Below are 20319 nucleotides of genomic sequence, written 5' to 3'. Positions count from 1 at the left end.
TTGGGATTGAGATTAATACTCCGTTTTCTGCTCCAGTGTCACCAGCTAGATCTCTGTGCCTGGTAGCCAATACAGACCCAAGGTGCCAGGCACAGTGTCATGGTCCTGTAGCCTCAGCTACTAAGGAGGCTGGGGCAGGAATATATCATGAGCCCATGAGTTCAAGGCCAGCCTGGGCAACACAATGACACTGCCTCAAAGAAACAAAAAAGAATCTTCTTTTGGGACTGAAGATGTAGCTTGGTGGTAAAACGCTTATCTAGCATTGAGGCCCTGGGTCCCATCCCCAGCACCTAAAATAAAAAGCTGCAGACCCTAAAATATCAACATAGTTTATCCCCATGTGGCTGTTCTGTGATATAAATCCTCAAAGCTACTGTACATACCACGAAGTGGTAGCTATCAATCAATCAATCAATCAATAAGCAAACAAACAAACAAACAAGCTATACTGTTTTCAAAAGGAAACAAAGAAATGAAAGAATGGCAAAGCTATTCAAACAAGACTGGTTTATGCGGAGGGACATGCCCTACAATAAAAGTATGTATATTACAATCTCTTTTTGACAAATATTTGTTGTTCAGGTGAAGACCCCAGAAGGAAAATTTCAGAAGACCAGTAGTGGTGCTGTCAGAATGCAACCAAAATCAGCTGAGTTGAAGTTTGTGACAAAGAATGATGGATATGTACACATCCACCCTTCCTCTGTGAACTATCAGGTCAGAATGGTGGTGCATATTTATATTTATTTATGGCAGGTCCTAAGTGAGAAACAGTCCCTTAAATCAGGCACACCTTGTTTAATCACTGATAGTGTCCCCAGCCATACCACTGACTTAAAGAAGGTTGAATAATTATAAACAGACTAGCAATGGGACTATTTCTGGAAAAACTTTTCCTGTTTCAAGAAAATTTTACTGGCTACAAACGAAACAAAACAAAACCCCTCAAGTCTGCTTTCAAATATAAAATTATTTCTCTGAATTGGTGATTTAAGAAGTCATGAGTGGGCTGGGGTTGTGGCTCAGTGGTGGAGCGCTTGCCTAGCATGCATGAGGCACTGGGTTTGATCCTCAGTACCACATAAAAATAAATAAATAAAAATTCAAAAGGTATTGTATCCCTCTACAACAAAAATAATAATAATAAAAAGTTATGAGCACCAGACATGATGATACACCCCTGTAATCCTAGCTACTTTGGATGCTGAATGAGGAAGATTGCATGTCTTGAGGCCAGCCTCAGCAATTTAGCAAGACCCTGTCTCAAAAAGTATAAAGGTGACTGTGGGTGTAGCTCAGTGTAGAGCACCCCTGGGTTCAATCCCCAGTACCCTAAAAAAAATTAATTTAAAAAAATCACCTTTGGATTCTGGCACGGGCTTCACGCCTATAATCTCAGTGGCTCAGGAGACTGAGGCAGGAGGATTGTGAGTTCAGAGCACTAAGCAACTCAGTGAGACCCTGTCTCTAAATAAAATACAAAATAGGGCTGGGGATATGGTTCAGTGGTTAAGTGCCCCTTAGTTCAAGCCCCAGTACCACCACCACCAAAAAAAAAAAAAAAAAAAAAAAAAAAAAATTCCTTTTGAACACAGAAAGTTTGGGTTTCAGTTTTCTGGTTTTGCTTCTTGTGCTGGGGCTCTAACCCAGAGTTTCACATATGCTGGGCAAGGTTCTACTAGTGAGTTCCCCGCAACCCTGAACACAAAAAGTTTGAGGTCCAAATGAAGTTGGCAAGTAGGTAATTGCACATATAATCCTGGAGCTCAGAGAAAAGGTGCAGGCTAGATATAAATTGGGGTATAATTAATGAACAAGCAGTATTTAAATCCATGGGACTGGAGGGATGCTCCTTATATTGCCAGTGACATCACTGTTGTCATTTGAGATTTTATGTTATAGGTCAGACACTTTGACAGCCCCTATCTGTTGTACCATGAGAAAATCAAAACAAGTCGGATATTCATCCGTGACTGCAGCATGGTATCTGTGTACCCACTGGTCTTGTTTGGAGGAGGCCAAGTGAATGTGCAGCTTCAAAGAGGAGAGTTCGTGGTCTCCTTGGATGATGGCTGGATCCGTTTTGTAGCTGCTTCTCATCAGGTAAAGAGATAATTGGTCTGTTGTTCTTGAGGCTCAGGCTATAAGGGTTTTTGATATTTGGAGTACAGAAGTTCATTTAGGAACCAAGAACAGCAAAGCTAATTAAAAGTAAACGATGAGTCTGCCATGGGACATGAGGCAGGCAGGAGTGAAGCAGGGTTGGTAGAGCATATACTTAACATGCAGAAGACTCTGGGTTCAATACCCAACTACACACACACACACACACACACACACACACACACACATAAAAGGAAGGAAATGGGTGAAATGAAAACGTTTTACATTAATATATTTTATTTAACCTAATACATCCAAAATGTTTTCATTTCAACATGTAATTAATTTAAAGATCTATTGAAATATTGTACATCTTCTTTCCATATAATGTCTTTGAAATCTGGTTTGTATTTTATACTCTTAGTGTATCTCAATTTGGACCAGCCACATTTCATGTGACCACATTTCATGTAGTCACCTATGGAACAGTGCAGGTCAAGGGGGCCAAGCAAGGTTGGTTTGATTCAGCCGTTCAATCGTGACAAAAACCTAGCTATCCTTGTAGTACAGGCCTTATTATAATATCCTGGCTGCAATAGCTTCTTGCTTCACTCTGTACAGCATACCATCTGGAAAAGGAAACAGAATCTTCTTGTTTCCATCATAGCTTCCTTCCTAAACCAATTGCTGTAACCAAAGAGATGTACTAGCTTTGAAGGCCTGGAGTACCTGAGCTACTCACTCTGGCAAGTTTCACAGCATGAACCCCAGGGTCCAAATGGCAGAGTTGATGCAGTAGGAAGGGGCAAAACAGATGTTGAGAAGACATCTAAGTGCCCCTACAACATCAGCATGAGTACAATGTCATAAAAGCATAATGTATCCCAAAACTTGCTTAATATCTGCTATTTTTAATTTTTCATTTTAATTCTCCATTTTTCTGCTTCTCACGAGACAAAGGGTAAAAGTCAACCATGCTTTAACAGTGGAGAATACTTTATAAAGCACCATATTTCCAGAATTTACCTTTCCTTAAAATGAGATATGATATTTTTTATAATGGACCCCATTTTGTACATTACAAAATGAAAATGTGTTTAGATTGTTTTCATCCTCATGGAGTTAAAAATTAATATCAGAAGCCTAAGTAATGGTGACCATAATTGAACTATTTCCTTCTGATAGCCTGTCCTCTCCTATTGCTCCAAGCACTGCTTATACTGTGGCTTTCATTATATATAGGTGGCTGAATTAGTAAAGGAACTTCGTTGTGAACTTGACCAGCTCCTCCAGGATAAAATTAAAAACCCAAGCATAGATTTGTGTACCTGTCCTAGAGGCTCCCGGATCATCAGCACAATTGTGAAACTTGTCACCACACAATAAAGACTAGTCTAAGAGTGCTTGCTCCTCACCTGTCTCTTGCTCACCTGGAAAGTCACAGCAGCACTTCTACCTCGGACTGAAGACCTGAGCTGAGGCTGGCCCTGCGCAGGGGCAAGGGCCTGCAGTGCCAAGCCAGCTATGGTCACTTGCCGAAGGGACATTTCCACACTTTGTACTTCCAACAAAGTGGGGACACTCCCAGCACAATTTGGAGTGTCAATGGTGAGAGAGTCTAAACCCAGCTTGCCAGTGTTTTTCTCTGTGACTGTTTGGGAGTGAGTGAAATTCACCTGATAACACAAAAGTGAATGTTAAATACAATTCTCTTTTAATCTGTGTATTATTTTTCTTCTGCTTTTTAATCATGTATGTCTTATATTCTTTTCTCCTATTTTTTATTGGGCATGAGGAGAAATAGTCGTTTTTTTTTTTTTTTTTTTTTCCTTGTCATAATAAAGGCTCAATTGAGGAAGTTAGAACAGAGAAGGAAAAACAAACAAATAAAAATCATGTGAGCAAGAAAAATAAAAACTTCATTTTAGGCTGTTGGCTACTGATTTACTCACTTACTTGATTTGCAAGGGGGTTTTATTTTTAATCATTAAAGGTCACCTTAAAAAAACAAATTTAACTCAGGAGGCTTAGGGCAACCCAGTTAGACCTTGTCTCAAAAAATAAAAATTGTTTTAAAAGGTGTGGGTGATGGTGGTTGGGGGTGTAGCTGAGTGGTATAGCACTTGCCTACCAGTACCTCAAAAAGAAAAAAGAATTTAATGAGTTTTGTATGGGGACTAAAATGCAAGCTGATGTTATCTATGATGCTCCTATTTAAAGCAGGACAATCCCTAGTGTCTTCACTTCTCCATTTAGGAATTTCTGCTGTCTTGTAAACTCACTCAGACCCAATGGCTATATTTCACATTCCCCAAATGAGAATTTTTAAAGTTTTTCAGAGCAGAGTTGACAAGTAGCTCATGGAAAGGTTGCCACACTAGTGTCACATTTATAGCTATAAAATTGCCTTCTGTGAGATTACTTATTTTCAACCACCAGTTAGGTTAATGGGGCACTGGCATTTTGAAAAACATAAGTACATTTACATTTTTCCTGGACGTTTATCCATGTGGCCAGGAGAGATCCCAAAGAGCTGAGTGGAAAAATATTGTTTAGACCTCAGGACAGAGTCACTGCAGATTTCCTGCTACAGAGAGAATTCAAACTAATGAACAAAATCACCTCAATAGAAGGTATTTACTTTTCAAGGTATTACTTAAGTTTTCAGGAAATTTCCTAGGCTTCTCAAAATGATCATTATCAAGTATATTTAAACTTAAGTGCATTTGAAAACCTTAGACTAAGCAATACTTTTTAAAGACATCAATTCATGTCATTCCTTTGCATAAAAAGCATACATGTGCACAGCATCCACAGTGTCCAAGTTCTGACTTGCTTTTGAAACAAGGTTCATATTACGGAAAGCATTAAGCTGGGACCTTTAGAAGTCATGAAGAAGCAGCATGCATTAACTCTCCAAAGAAGTTAGGTTGTTTTTCTCTTTCCACATTTTATTGTTACATTATAAGTGTGGATAACTATAGGACTTGTTCTTACATATCTATACATACACACAATATAAAAATGTAATTTAGCCAGTATCACTTCCTAGCACTTCCAACCTCCTACTCCCTGATCCCTTTCCTCTACTGATCTCCCTTTGATGTTCATGAGACCCCCACCCTCCAACCTTTCTTTTCTTTCTTATTCTCTAGCTTCCACATGAGAAAAAACATACAACCTTTAACTTTCTGAGTTTGACTTATTTTGCTAAACATATTGATCTCAAGTTCCATCCATTTTACTATAAATGACATCATTTCATTTTCTTTATTACTCCATTGTGGTGCTGGGGATATAGCTCAGTTGCTTGCCTCGAAAGCACAAGGCACCACCAAAAAAAAAAAAAGACTCCATTGTGTATTTTCTTTATCCATCCACTAATGAACACCTAGACTGCTTCTGTAGTTTGGCTATTATGAATTGTACTGCTATAATTATAATTATGTGCTTTGTATAATCACTATAATATGCTAACTTTAATTCTTTAGGATAAATACCAAGTTGTGTTATAGAAGGTTCATATGGTGATTCCATACCTAGTCTTTTGAGGAACCTCCATAACTGATTTCCATAGTGGTTGTACTAATTTACAATCCTATCTACAGTGTAAAAGTGTTCCTTTTTCTCCACGTCCTCTTCAGCATTTATTATTATATTCTTGACTACCATCTGAGTGGTATGAGATAAAACCTCAGTGTAGTTTTGATTTGAATTTCCCTATTTGCTAATGAATGTTAAACATTTTTCATGTTTGTCGGCCATTTGTATTCCTCCTTTTGAGAAGTGTCTGTTTAACTCATTTGCCCATTTATTAATTGGGTTATTTGGCAGTCTTGGTATTTTTTGAGTTCTTTATGAATTCTAGATATTAATCCTCTGTTAGAAGAGTAGCTAGCAAAGATACTCTCCAATTCTGTAGGTTCTCTCTTCACATTCCTAATTGTTTCCTTTGTTGTGCCAAAGCTTTTAAATTTGATGTCATCCCATTTATTAACTGCTGGCAGCAAAGTGTGGTGGTGCATATCTGTAATCCCAGCAACTTGGGAGCTGAGGCGGAAGGATTGCAGGTTCGAGGCCAGCCTCAGCAACTTAGCAAGACCTTATCTCAATGCAGCTTTCATCACAAGTTTGCAGCAGAGCATACAGCTGGAAGGTAGTTAAAATAAAACTTTCTATCCAAAGTACTAGGAATTGCAGCCCTCAGGGAATCCAGTTATTGGACTGGTCACTTCCAGCCATATAAACGCATATACACTATCATTTTATAGATGTGCAGAATGTGAAAAGGATTGGGAGGCCTGGACTTAGGCACTAAATAAGAAAACTCCACCTCAAAAATTCAACTTCTAAGCTCCTTAATAAAATTATTAAATAAATAAAATTATAGCTGGGTGCAGTGATATACACCCATCATCCCAGCAACTCAAGAGGCTGAGGTGGGAGGATCAAAATTCAAGGCCAGCCTTAGCAACTGGGCAAGAATTGTCTCATAAACAAACTAAAGGGCTAGGACTATAGCTCAGTGGTAAAGCATTTGCCTAGTACATGTGAGGCACTGGGTTTGATCCTCAGCACCACATAAAAATAAATAAAATAAAGGCACTGAGTCTGTCTACAACTAAAAATGTTTAAACAAAAAATGCAAAAGGGAGGTAAAAAAAAAAAAAAGCCAGGTGCTGTGATCCCAACGGCTCAGGAGACTGAGGTAGGAGGATCATGATTTCAAAGTCAGCTTTAGCAATTTAGCAAGGCCCTAAGCAACTCAATGAGACCCTGTCTTTAAATAAAATACGAAAAATGGCTGGATATGTGGCTCAGGGGTTAAATGCCCCTGAGTTCAATCCCTAGTACCAAAAATAAAAAACTAATTTTTTTTTGAAGGGTTGGAGCCAGCCTGTAATCCCAGCAACTAGGCAGGCTGAGGCAGGAGGATAACAAGTTCAAAACCAGCCTCAGCAACTTAGTGAGGCTCTCAGTAATTTAGCAAGACTCTGTCTCAAAACAGGGGATGTATGTAGCTCAGTGGTCAAGCACTCCTGGGTTCAATGCCCAGTACCAAAAAATAAATAAAATAAAAATAAAAGCCTGCAGAGGTGTAGCTCAGTGGCTAATTATAACTTTGGATTCAATCCCCAGTACCTCAAAATTAATTAATTAAATTACAAAAATAAGATTCTTTGCAATTAAAGGTTAGAATGTATTCATTGTATTTCAAGAAGAAACTGAATTTCTAAGCCACAGGATGGTTAGCATTTAATATAATTCTATGGAGGACTTAGTAAATGGTTTCTTTAAATATTTGTTTTACTGGAATCTAGCAGAACAATATTAATAAAAATACTTGCTATGAAATTAGTTTGCTCCGCTGTTCGGTACTATCTAACTGGGAAATACTTGGGAAGTGACACAGTTGATCATCCTGAGAAATGTCATAGACTGACAAAACTTCTTTCTCCTTGAGTATCTTATCTGTTTATTATAACTTAGATTCCCTGGCAAGTAATGAACTTTGATCTTTACCCTCTCCTATATCTGAGCAGTCTAATTTAAAGAATAAATCTAAGCAGAGCATATGGATCTGTAGACATACGGTAAATGTCAGCTCCTTTCTAGACAATGGTTTGAATGTGTTTTTTAGAGATTATCATAAAACAAGATCTTTTTTTCCCCCTAGTACTGGGGATTCAACCTAGGGGTGCCCTACCACTGAGCTACATCCCCAGCCCTTTTTATTTTTTATTTTAATAACAAGGTTTGCCAGATTGCCCAAGCTGGCCTCAAACTTGCCATCCTCCTGCCTCTGTCCCTGGGTCTCTGGGATTACAGGTACCTACTTTGGCACCCAGCTAAAATAAGATCTTGTGAAAGTACTTTGTAAAATAAAACAAAGCAATTGTAAGGAATTAGTACCAAGGGTGTGATTTTCAAGTGCAACTCAGGCTGACTCTGTGGGGACCAATACTGTATTGTATTATGAATTGCTAGGCCTGAGCTTGATTCACACTCTGAGCCTGTCTTGCGGGTGTTAGCCAGCAACATAAATAACTGATTGCCACATGATTCTTGGAAGCAGCAAATATGCTCAAATTGCCATTATGCTTGAACACTGCAGGCAGAGGCTGGCTGTTTCCTCCTAAATCATGTGGGAATTAAGCTTAATTCCCTGGGCTTATTATCCCCACACTCAGAAGGAAACTGCTTAAATACTTAGCCAATGAATAAATACAAGGTTAGCTGTTTTTTTCAGAAGTTTGTTTTTTGTTTTTGTTTTGTTTTCAATGCTGGGCATGAAACCCAGGGCCTTGCATACTAGCAGACATTCTGCCACTGAGCATTCCTAGCCCCAGAAGTTAGATCTTGATCATAAATCTGTGTCAGTCAATATTTGAGTGCTCAAGTACAGAATGTCCCAGATGGAAATAGTGTAGGAACAATGAATAAAATCTGTTATCCCAACAATGTTCTGACTCTTGCAGGGTGAGCAGCATAGGCTTCTTCCATGTCTTTTGGTCTCTTAAATGTAAAACTATGCAGTGGTTGGATAAACAATTAACCATAAGTCAGTAGCATGGAGAAACCTGCTTTTTCTAAATTATCAACCCTACTATGTCAATGAGATTGATTCTAGGTAGGATTTATTGCCAGGGGTGCTGAACCACTAAGCCACATCCCCAGTCCCCAATCACTAATTTTCTTTCTTTTTTTTTTTTTTTTTGGTGGTGCTGGGGATTGAACCCAGGGCCTTATGCATGCAAGGTAAGCACTTTCTCACCTGAGCTATATCCCCAGCCCCCCAATCACTAATCTTTAAAGTACCTTAAAAGATTAATAACTTGTTTTATCAAAGAACAGAAAAAGTTCTTGGGACCATCATGCATATTCTACACATGAACCATCAGGAATGACAGGACCCATGTGAGTCAGCCTAGATCCATTGAGTAAGTTCTAATCCAGCTAATTAAGCAACCAGGGCACAATACCCCATAAGACATTTATGAAAAGGGGACAGCTCTGAATCAATCAACTGGTTTTTTGTTTGTTTGTTTGTTTTGGGTACTAGGAACTGAACTCAGGGGCACTCAACCACTGAGCCACATCCCCCCCAGTTTTGTATTTCATTTAGAGACAGGGTCTCACTGAGTTTCAAAGTGCCTTGTATGTTGCTGAGGCTGGCTTTGAACTCTCAATCCTCCTGCCTCAGTCTCCAGAGCCACTGAGATTATAGGCATGTGCCACTACGCCCAGCAGTCAACTCGTTTTCATCTCAACACTGTAGGGAAAAAAATGGTAACAATAATGATTGTGAAGTTTCTAAGTGAAAAGTAACTTTCAAGGAGTGGTGACCTTAGAAATTCAGCCTAGACCCCTAAATACCAACAATGAGGATCCATGTTTAAAGTGAAGACCCTGACAGACTACAATACATACTGATAAATATGGTATCGTAGTATATAACAATAAATCTTTTCAACAATAGCACTTCAAACATGAGGTTTATTATTTCCTGGGCAGAAAATGCTATTACTAACTCCATCCTAGGTATTACTGAAAGTGACCTGAAGTTCATTTTTCTTATATGTTGAATGAATTTATACTCTAGAGATTAAAAATGCTGGTTTTCAGAGTTGGGGTTGTGGCTCAGTGGTAGAACACTTGCCTAGCATGTGTGAGGCACTGGCTTCAATTCTCAGCACCTCGTTAAATAAGTTAATAAAATAAAGGTCCATCAACAACTAATAAAAATATATATTTTTAATGCTGGTTTTCTTCTACAATAATTAAAGACAGGATAGCAGTCCAAGACTCATTTGCATCCTGAAATTCCACTTGGAATGTTTTTCCTCCTTTCCATCCTTAGGTTTCAAATGTTAACAATGTCATTTAACCTTTCAAAAATACTTGATTTGCCTATAGAGATCAACTCTTAACAAATATAGAACTTTTATTATATACAAAGACTACAAAGAAGTTCCCTTACTGGAGAAAATGAAGATTTGATAGGCCTTTTGTTGTTTTGCTTTTATGGTACTAGGGACTAAAACCAAGACCTTCTGCGGTGCTAAGCATGCACTCCACCAATGAGCTATGCCCCAGCCAAATGTAGTTTTTTTATGTTTTAAACTAGTGGTTCTTGATTAGAAGTAATTGTGCCCCCTCAGAGAATACCTGGCAATGTCCAAAACATTATAAGTGAAAGGGGAGGGTCTAGGATTGTGGCTCAGTGGTAGAGTGCTTGCCTAGCATGTGTGAGGCACTAGGTTTGATTCTCAGCACCACAATAAATAAGTAAAGGTCCATCAACAACTAATAAAATATTTTAAAAAATAAATAAGTAAAAGGGGATGCCACTAGCATCCAGAAGAGGCCAATATCCTACAAGGCACAGGACACCACCAATAAAAAATGATCCAGTTCAAAATATCAATAGTCCTAGGCAAAGAAAACTCTTAAAATAAGCAGCCATTTAGAAAGTCTAACAAATAGCTATTAGAAATAAATTACGCCCATTGAGCATATCTGAAGATGGAAATGTTTTGGACTGAGAGTAAAAACCTGCCAAATAACTCTAATAAGCATATACAGTGTGCTACAGAGCTTATGAGTATATTATTATCAAGAATAAAGAATACAGAGTACTTAATACTTAAGACTTTGAGGAAATTATATGTAAAATGTGAAGTCATGCCAGATAGATAGAAATAGATTTACTTCAAAAACATATTCTGCTGTTAAATGTTTTTATCATTTATATTAAAAATACAAAGATAGGATTTGTATGTGATTGCTAATACTGCTAATATTTGACCCCGAAAAACTTCTCACAAAAGTTCTCAAGTTCTCACACTTAGGTCCATTTTGTTTAAAACACACACACACACACACACACACACACCCTTATCTTTGTGCTAAATGAACAAAGCCCGGGGTAATAACTCTGGGCAATCTGCTAAAATAGTTTTTAGAAAATCCAAAAAGGACATAAATAACATGTAACACATAGGGGTATGATTGTACAGTATTTAAATCTAATGTAAAGCCTAATTGAGAATCTTAATTTCTAGGCTCAGTTCTCACTTCTCCCATAGTTTAACCTAGAAAACTCAGTTTGTTTTAGGACTTGACTATTTGTAAAAAAAAAAAAATGGCAAAGATGTGAAGTCAGGTGCAGGGATGCAAGCCCATAGTCCCAGCAGCTCAGAAGGCTGAGGCAGGAGGATCACCAAGTTCAAAGCCAGACGTGGCAAAAGCAAAGCACTAAGCAACTCAGACCCTGTCTCTAAATAAACTACAAAATAGGGCTGAGGATGTGGTTCAGTGGTCAAGTGCCCCTGAGTTCAATTCCCTGTACCAAAAAAAAAAAAAAAAAAAAAAAAAAGAATGGCAAAGAAGTGTTATGCTCTCTAGAAGACAGATATCTTCACAAATCAGGGGCCAAGCTAAGTGATGGGCACCAAGGATCTATCACACATGATAAAGAACTGATTATAGACCTATAGACCCTTTATAAAACAGCAATTAGAAATGTCTCCTTTCATGCTGCCCTTCTGCTCTGAAATTCATCCGTGCAACTTTCCCAAATGCCAGCTGTCCCCACTACTTCTGTCCCATAAATCTCCATACCATCTCTTTCTACATAATTTAGCATGGCCAAGACTGGATTAATTGAAGCATGCAACCTGATTAGCTAAGAAAAAGGCCAACTGTCCAGTTTACAATTGATGTGTGCTACATGGCTAATTTAAAATCCATAATGGATTACAAAAATGCCTCCACATTTATGCTTATAATTTCAATTAAAATAACATTCTTTAAGCAGGTACGATGTGCCTGCCAGTCACCACACTAGGAATTCAGGATACAAGGATAAAAAAGGACATAAAAGAAATAGTTTATTTGAATAAACTTTAGCCTCTGGAAGGGCCTCTGAAGGATCTGAATGTCTGTTTATTGAAATTACAAAAAGCTAAGGGCTTCAACTAAGTCTCTTAATTCTGCTTTGTAAGACTCTTAGGGTGGGGATACAGCACAGTAGGAGACAACTTGCGTAGCATGCACAAGGCCCTGAGTTTAATCCCTTGTACTGCAGAGCGGTGGCAATACAGGAAGAATCTACACTATTTTCATTTCTATGGACTTGCGTTAAATCATCTTTGTGTTTAACAGAGAAATATTTTAATAAGTTATGATTCATTGACACAATAAAATACTACCTTAAACATTAAAATTATGAAGACTTCAGAAACAAAGAAGAAAACTATACATTACATTAATTATAATTATGTAAACTTTTAAAAATATTAAGTAATATACAAAAGTGAAAAACATGGGTACTCAAGTAAATTTTGTTGTGCTACTAGGAACTGGACCCAGAGCACTCTACTACTACATCATTTTTTCTTTCGAGATAGGGTGTCACTAAGTTGCTGAGGCTGGCAATCCTCCTCCTCAGCCTCCCGAGTAACTTGAAGTACAAGTGTGCACCACCACACCCGGCTGGAATAAGATTTTTAATGAAAGAAAAACACATTATAATATTATACAAAAAAACTTTTGTAGCCAGGCATGATGACATACAACTATAATCCCAGCTATTCAGGAGACTGAGACAGAAGAATTGGAAACAGGAAGCCAGCCTAGGCAATTTGGTAAAATTGTCTCAAATTAAAAAGGTCTGGTGGTGGTGGATTACCTGTAATTCCAGTGGCTCAGGAGGCTGAGGCTGGAGGATACCAAGTTTGAGACCAGCTTCAGCAATTTAGCAAGGCCCTAAGCAACTTAGGGAGGCCCTGTCTCAAAATAAAAAATAAAGGGCTGGTGAAGTGGCCCAGTGGTTAAGTACCCCTCAGAGCTGACAGCCTCTAAGAGGGATCAAAAACAGGAGACTAGGACAAATATTTTCTGTAAAGAAACATTTTTCTGTGAATATAAGGCAGTTTCTGTCACAACTATTCAACTCTACCATTATGGCATAAAAGTAGCCATAGGCATACATAAACATTAAGTACTGCTGTGTTCCAATAAAATTCTATTTAACAAGTGGAGGCTGCAGGCTAATTTGGCTAGGGCCCAGTTTGCCAAACCATCTTAGAAAGTCAGAGGCTTGCTCTAATCTGATGTGGGAAACTTAGGGCCACTCTGAACTTGCCCCTTTCTAGTCTACCACCTTCATATGAAGTCATGGTCCCTGACTGGCTTCCAAGAAATAGGTAGGGTCAAATGTATGTAAAGGAATCTCCTGCATTCCCTTCCCTTAGCAAAGCCTGACCAAGAGAATAGGGACTGCAGACAGAAAGCATCATAAGTCTGAAGACCGAACTGAATTCACAGTAAAGGAACTGGACTGAATTCAGCAGCAGACTATCAGTCAACTTTCTCCTCAGAGATATCAGCCAATACTTTCTTTAAAGGCTTTGAAAGTGTTAGACTTTCATGTTAAGATTTTACTAAAGAGCTAAAACTAGTTTCAGCAAAAAAAAAAAAGATGGTCAGCTTTTTACCATTATAATGAGATATCTATAACAAGCTACTTATGAAGAAAAGTAAAGTTTAGCTCCATTTTGGAGGTTCAAGGACATGACACTAGCTCAGTTTTGGTGAGAGGTGGTGTACTCTCTCTTGTCTACTCTTTCCTTTTTTCAGTTGCATCATGGCAGTGGAAGAGCTTACATCACCAAACAGGAGTTAGACACAAGAGTTCCACAATCTCTTCCGAGGGCATGACTGGAATGATCTAAGGACCTTCCATAAGGCCTATCTCGTAAGGTTCCATCACCTCCCAAAACCACCACCCTGACAAGTTCCCAACACATGAACCTTTAAGGAGAAACAAACCAGATTCAAAACATAAAATACTGATTCAAAAAACTATCATTACACCACAATAAGAGACAAACACTTTAAAAACACACTGATTTAGTTGGACGTGGTTGAGCACACCAGTAATACCAGCCACTTAAGAGGCTGAGGCAAGAGAATGGCAAGTTCAAGGTCAACCTTGGCAACTCAGGGAGACCCTAACCCAAACCCAAAAACAAAAAGGGCTAGAGTTGTAGCTGAGTGATAGAGTGTCCCTGGGTTCAATTCCCAGTACAAAAACAAACCAAACATTGACTTAGTAAAAAGGACTTGCAATTGTGAGTTCACCTTTTAAACTGAATCTGCCATATTATATTTTTCCAAATACATTTTTGCCTTAAAAAGGCAGGGTGGGGGGCTGCAATACACTGAGCTGGGGGTATACAGCCCAGTTTGATCACCAGTTCTGGAAAAAATGGAGGGGGGAGTATATCCCCATCCAAAAAAAAAAAAAATTACCCTTACAATTCTGACTTCTTTCTACTAATTTCATTGCATGTGTCGCTATCCTTATACCAATTAGTTCATTTATTTCCCAACAAAATTAGCATCCACAATTCACTCTTTTGATTTTGCCAAAATAACAAAAAATTATACACACAAATGAACACAACATTCATATACTTTTGAAGTCCCACAATATGATGGACTTAAATTCAAAACATACCATGACAGAACAAAAAAAATGAAGTCGGTTTCAATTAGTGTATCCACAGTTTTTGATCTCTCACTGGGAAGCTACAAGATATCCTTGAATAAGATCCTGAACCCGGGACAGAATAATCTCATTAGAACTGCTACAATTTTCTGGACCATACGGTGGATCTATAGTCAACACCCCAGCCACACAGAGAGTCCTTCGTGAATCTCCCTGTTCAGTGATGGGGATGTGATTCTTCTCAAGCCACTTCTTTAGGCTATTCTTTCTCTCTTCCAGATCTTCAGGGCTGTAAGCTTTGCAGTCTCCAGACATGAACAAATGCATCAGTTTCTCTCTTACTCCATGGTCCTCTTCATTCACAATTTCAACAGTTTGCACAGAATGTCCCATAATTCCAGTCACAGACAAGCTGCCATCTTCAAGGAAGTTCACGAGGACAATACTTTGAAAGAAAAATCAGTTCAGAGCAGATTTGCAAAAGAAAAATCTAAAGGCCCATGAAACTACAAAAGAAGCAATGCAATGAGAGACATCCTCAACCCAAATAGGTCACTAGAATGGAGGGAACAACCTTCCCTATTTAATATGAATCTTCTCACCACCAGATGCTTTCACTTGATTGACAAGCATTTACTGAGGATCCTAAACATTTTTCCTGACATATGGGTTAATCATTGTGGGATACAATTAATGTATTTCCTAAGAGTTCTTTGGCTTGTGGGGTATAGCTCAGTGGCAAAGTGCATATTCAGCATGCATGAGGCCCTGGGTTTGATCCCCAATACCAATTTATTTTAAAAAGTTATGCCAAGCACAGCGGTGCACACCTGTAATCCCAGTGAAGTGGAAGCCTGAGGCAGGAGGATCACAAGTTTAAGGTCAACTTTGGCAACTTACTGAGACTGTCTCCAAATAAGGGGGGGCAGGGGGCTAGGGATGTAACTCAGTGGGTAAGGTGCCCTAGGATGGAAGAAAGGAAGGGAAAAAGGAAGAAAGAGAAAATAAATAAAATAAAAATGATATGTGATGAGAATTTCACTTCTGTGGTGCTCCCCAAAATGCCTATATCCTCAGTCTATGAAGAAAACATCACAAAAACCAAAGTTGAGAGAATTCTATCTCACCAGTACTTTTCAAAATTGTCAAGGTCATGATATACAAGACTGAAAAACTCATAGATTAGAGGAAACTAAGGAAACATCCTTATCTTCTAAGATGTATGCCTCTTACATGATGAGGCGTTATGTCTGGAGGGCTGGGGATGTGGCTCAAGCGGTAGCACGCTCGCCTGGCATGCATGCGGCCCGGGTTCCATCCTCAGCACCACATATAAACAAAGATGTTGTGTCCGCCGAAAACTAAAAAATAAATATTAAAAATTCTCTCTCTCTCTCTTAAAAAAAATGTACAAAAGTCTTTAAAAAAAATAAGATGTCTGGAATTGGTTTTAAAAACTTGGAAGAGATGAAAAATTAGTGTTCATTATATCATCCTTTTTATACCATTGTGATGTTTGAAACTATCCATTAGAAAGTTGAAAAAGAAATTTCTATGTCCCATTCCTATGAACGTGGGCTGCTTTGATAGAGCTATCCATAGTTAGAATAGCACTTGGATTCAAAGACAGTTCAGTTCTTAAATGAAAAGAATTAGCTTTTGGGCTGGGGGTATAGCTTAGGGTAGAGTGCTTGCCTGACACATACAAGACCTTGGGTTCAATTCTCAGCATAGCAAAAAAAAAAAAAAAAAGGACCAACCTTTCACTGATCTGCTTTTAATAATTTGGATATACCATACAGGGTATGTCATGATTTCAGGCAAGCAGGATGCATACTCACTTGGCAGAGACTGGATCTGTAGTTAAAAGCCATCCTTTATACTCCTTCTTCTCACTGGCTATCACTCTGACTTCTTTGTAAACGTAGTCTTGCCATTCTAAGGGGCTTTTCTTCATCCATTCACTCATAGTTCCAGGTGGCTAAATCTAAAATTACCACCGGTTTTGGTTAATATATATTTCCAACACAGGCCAATGTCTTAATTCTATTCTTTATTCTAAAAGCAGAGAATATCTATGATTTGCCTCAAATTCTTAACAAGTTACTTAATACAATTAAGAGTTAACTTATTGAATGGTTGCAGTGGCCCACGCCTGTAATCCCATCGGCTAAGGAGGCTGAGACAGGAGGACTGTGAGTTCAAAGCCAGCTTCAGCAAAAGCCAGGTGCTAAGCAACTCAGTGAGACCCTATCTAAATAAAATACAAAATAGGGCTGGGAATGTGGCTCAGTGGTCGAGTGCCCCTGAGTTCAATTCCCAGTACTGCCCCCCAACACTCCCTCCAAAAAATTAACTTATTGACCCAGGTCTGGTAGCCCATGCCAGCCTGTCGCATGCCTGCCTGTCGTTCCTACTACTAGAGGCTGAGGCGAGAAGATGACTTGAGCCCCAACACCACCTCCCCATCTCAAAAACAGACAAAAAAAGACCAAAGGCAAAACACAAATAAGCATTAATAATATGAACTGTGGGGCTGGGGCTTTGTCAGTGGTGGAGTGCTTACCTAGCACGGATGAGGCACTGGGTTCGATCTTCAGCACCACATAAAAAGTAAATAGTTGTAAAAAAATTTTAAAATAATAAATACGGACGGTGGTTGTGAAAACTGCTTGGGAGTTTTTTTCTTTTACTGAACATGAATGTAAAATAGCTTGTGTTTAGGATTCTGTCTGAAGGCCATGGGGACACCGGGGGCATCTGGCACACTCCATCCCACCCTCCAATCCCATTCCGGATCGCTTCACACTCGGCCCTCCTTCCAGCAAAGGAGTTCGCCCCACGGCCCTTTCCGCCCAAACTGACGTCCTCCCATTCTCTCCTAGCTGTGTCTCCGCGGGACCTCGGCACCGGGACATCGGCACCGGGACCCCGACTTGTGCCAATTTCCTCCTAAAATCTGGAGGATCCGCAAACACGGGGGAGGCAGCTGACCCTCTGGGGCTGGGGCCCGAGTCCTGTCCCGAGGCCGCAGGACGCTCGGAACTGTACTCACGCCACGTGGTACTTAACGCTTAATCCTCGCAAACCAGGCAAAGAGCAGCGGGAACGCCAGGTGGCCCCGGCACGCGCGCCGGGAGGACCGGGAGCAGAGCGGAGCCGGCGGGAGCCGGCGGGGGGTGGGGGGGGACGCCTGCGTCACTTCCTTACCCCGCGCCTGCGCTTGGTAGTCTTTGGCAGTGGCCCGCGAGCGAGCGGAGGTTCCTGTGCACTGGTGAGAGGCCGTGCTCGCTAGCGCCGCCCTTTCCAGTGCCACGATGAACGTTTCCAATAATTTTTTTAAACCATGCTTTTTTACTCAAACATATAATTTAATAAAACGTCTATCAAATGAAGAACATAAGTCAGGTTAGAAAAAAATGCCAGGTGTGGTGGTGCCCGCCCTGTGATCCCAGGGAGGCTGAGGCAAGAGGTTCACAGGTTGGAGGCCAGCCTGGGCAATTTAGCCAGGCCCTAAGCAATTTAGTGAGACCCTGTCTCAAAGTTAAAAAAATAAGAATAAAAAGGGCTGGCTAAGTGGTTAAGTACCCCTGGGTTCAATTCCTGGTACCCCTCCACCTCTCCCCCACAAAAAAAAGTAGTTTGGAGCTGGGGCTGGGGCTCAGCAATAGCGCGCTTGCCTGGCATGTGTGAGGCCCTGGGTTCGATTCTCAGCACTGAGTATAAATAAAATAAAACTCTATCAACAATTAACATTTAAAAAAGAAAAAGTAGTCTGATACCCTCACTCATCTAAACCTGACAGTAAGCCTCTAAAATGGGTAGGGAGACTGTGGAAGTTGGGAAAACTGCGGCTCAGAGCAGCTATGGCTTAATACTGATACAGGTCTAGGAGGACTTCTCTAGTTGACCTTATTAGAGGAGGCTTTGTGCAGCAACTGACAGCAGTGGAGATTACCTGGGCCAAGTGAAGGGGGCTGAGATCAACCCGAGATACAGAAGAGGCATCACCCTGCCCTCTTTTTTGAGAGGAAAGAATTAGTTCCAGGTCCTCAGTAATAGTAGGCATAGAAATGTGCTGTTCTGCTATGGAATCAAACACATAAATCCTCTGGGTAAATCCTAAAGGTCTAGAACTGTGAGTTGAACGTGCAGTGGAGAAGAGCAATGGGATCATGTTTTGTTTTTGTAGTAGTGGGAATGGAGCCCAGGGTGCTCTAACACTAAGTCAACATCCCCAGGCCTTCTTATTTTGAGAGAAGGCCTTGCTAATTTGCTCTAGGTTGCCTTTGAATTTGCAGTCCTCCTGCCTCAGGCTTCCAAGTTGCTGGAATTGCAAGTGCAAAGTTGCACTTGAGTAGGTATTTCTTTTTTGGCTTTTATAAGACAATTAAAATTCCTGCTGCTTGGACTGGGGATAAAGCTCAATGGGAGAGTATTGCCTAGCATGTAAGAGGCCCTGGTTTCAATCCCCAGCACAGGGGGAAACTAAATCCTACTTCTTAGGATATAGCCTTGGTACATCTTACTGAATGTGCAGAATCTGGAAAGAAACACACTGGATTGGGTTGAATTACACCTAGCAGATCACTCACTGTAAACCTCTGTAGTGTAAAAACTGTAAACTCTTGCATCTGCTACAGATTTCTGGTCACATAATTGGCTGCTAGCTTACACCCTTTCTAGACTATGATGCTAAAATATGTTGCCTGGTATTAAAGGTTGAGTTCTTAGAAATGTTGAAACATTCACAAGAATATTTACAAGAATTGAATTAGAATATCTAACAAAGGTATAGAAAACATCAAAAATTAAGGTGCTCTTCTGTTGCTACTTAGAATCATTCAATCCTTGAAGTACATTGTCTCCTATGTCATCAAATAATCCATCCCAAAACCTTAATTCATTGAATGATTGATTGATTATATTAATATTATATAGATTGCTAGATTTTGCCAATTAAAGACCATTTAAATCTACAAAGAGCTAATATAATTTTGTGTAGTTATTATAGTGTAAAGGAAAACATTTGATCTCATAAAAGTTCAGTCCAAAAGAGCTACAACTAATTTTTAACAATTTTTAATTTGCAGTTTTATGTTTCATTCTATACTGCAAAATGAAAAACTTTGGCCTTGTTTTCTATACATATAATTCTACAAACAGAAGCTAGTCTCAATGTAAACTTTAAGGTGACAAGATTGGGCAATTTCCCTCGCTTCCCTTTAGCCTCTTTGTGTGTATGTGTTTTACTGGGGGTTAAACCCAGGAGTTCTCTACTACTGAACTAAATACCCAGTCTTGGGCTCAAATTTGTAATCCTCCTGCCTCAGCCTCCTGAGTTGCTGGAATTACATGCTGTGCCACCAAGCCCAGCACCTTTTGCCTCTTAATGAAACTAAAAATTCATTCCCTGGAACTGCTGATATAAATCACTGACTTCAAACAAACTGGTGACCTGTCCACTTAGGACCTCTCCTGTAGCCAGTCCTCATTAAGGACTGAAGGAGCTCACTCCAGCAGGTGTGCTATTTTCATGTTCTCTGTTTCTCTCCCTCTCCATTCCACTCTCCGTCCATCTTTTCAAAGGTCTACCCCTTCTCAAACCTATACACACTTTATTTATATGCTTATTTGTTTGTTTGTTTGTTTTTTAGGGTGCTGGGGATTGGACCCAGAGCTGCTCTACATCCTCA

General features: G+C 39.6%; 2 protein-coding genes across 6 annotated transcripts in view; one reads left to right on the top strand and one right to left on the bottom strand.

Moving 5' to 3' along the window:
• The window catches only part of Dhx57 (DExH-box helicase 57), a 48386-nt gene extending 44459 nt beyond the window's left edge, over nucleotides 1-3927 (top strand). For all 4 annotated transcript variants that reach the window (XM_076832878.1, XM_076832880.1, XM_076832881.1 and 1 more), the window contains 3 exons: nucleotides 586-720; nucleotides 1906-2106; nucleotides 3349-3927. In XM_076832878.1, the coding sequence (XP_076688993.1) occupies nucleotides 586-720; nucleotides 1906-2106; nucleotides 3349-3492 (480 nt within the window). In that variant the 3' untranslated portion in view covers nucleotides 3493-3927. The remainder of the gene's footprint in view (nucleotides 1-585; nucleotides 721-1905; nucleotides 2107-3348) is intronic.
• Nucleotides 3928-14475: 10548 nt separating this feature from the next.
• Nucleotides 14476-17790, bottom strand: Gemin6 (gem nuclear organelle associated protein 6). 2 transcript variants are annotated; one of them, XM_076833460.1, is made up of 4 exons: nucleotides 17679-17790; nucleotides 17190-17217; nucleotides 16465-16610; nucleotides 14476-15068 (listed from the first exon to the last, which is right to left on the bottom strand). In XM_076833460.1, exons 3-4 carry the CDS (start codon nucleotides 16590-16592, stop codon nucleotides 14693-14695), a joined length of 504 nt encoding a protein of 167 aa, XP_076689575.1. In that variant the 5' UTR covers nucleotides 16593-16610; nucleotides 17190-17217; nucleotides 17679-17790; the 3' UTR covers nucleotides 14476-14692. The 2 variants fall into 2 exon arrangements, with proteins under 2 accessions (XP_076689575.1, XP_076689576.1); XM_076833461.2 differs by lacking the exon at nucleotides 17679-17790 and having other exon boundaries at nucleotides 17190-17671.
• Nucleotides 17791-20319: the final 2529 nt, after the last annotated feature.

The sequence above is a fragment of the Callospermophilus lateralis genome, chromosome 14 (genome assembly GCF_048772815.1).
Source record: "Callospermophilus lateralis isolate mCalLat2 chromosome 14, mCalLat2.hap1, whole genome shotgun sequence".
NCBI lineage: Eukaryota > Metazoa > Chordata > Mammalia > Rodentia > Sciuridae > Callospermophilus > Callospermophilus lateralis.
Note: the sequence above shows the minus strand (reverse complement) of the source record. Positions and strands in the feature narration are given on the sequence as shown.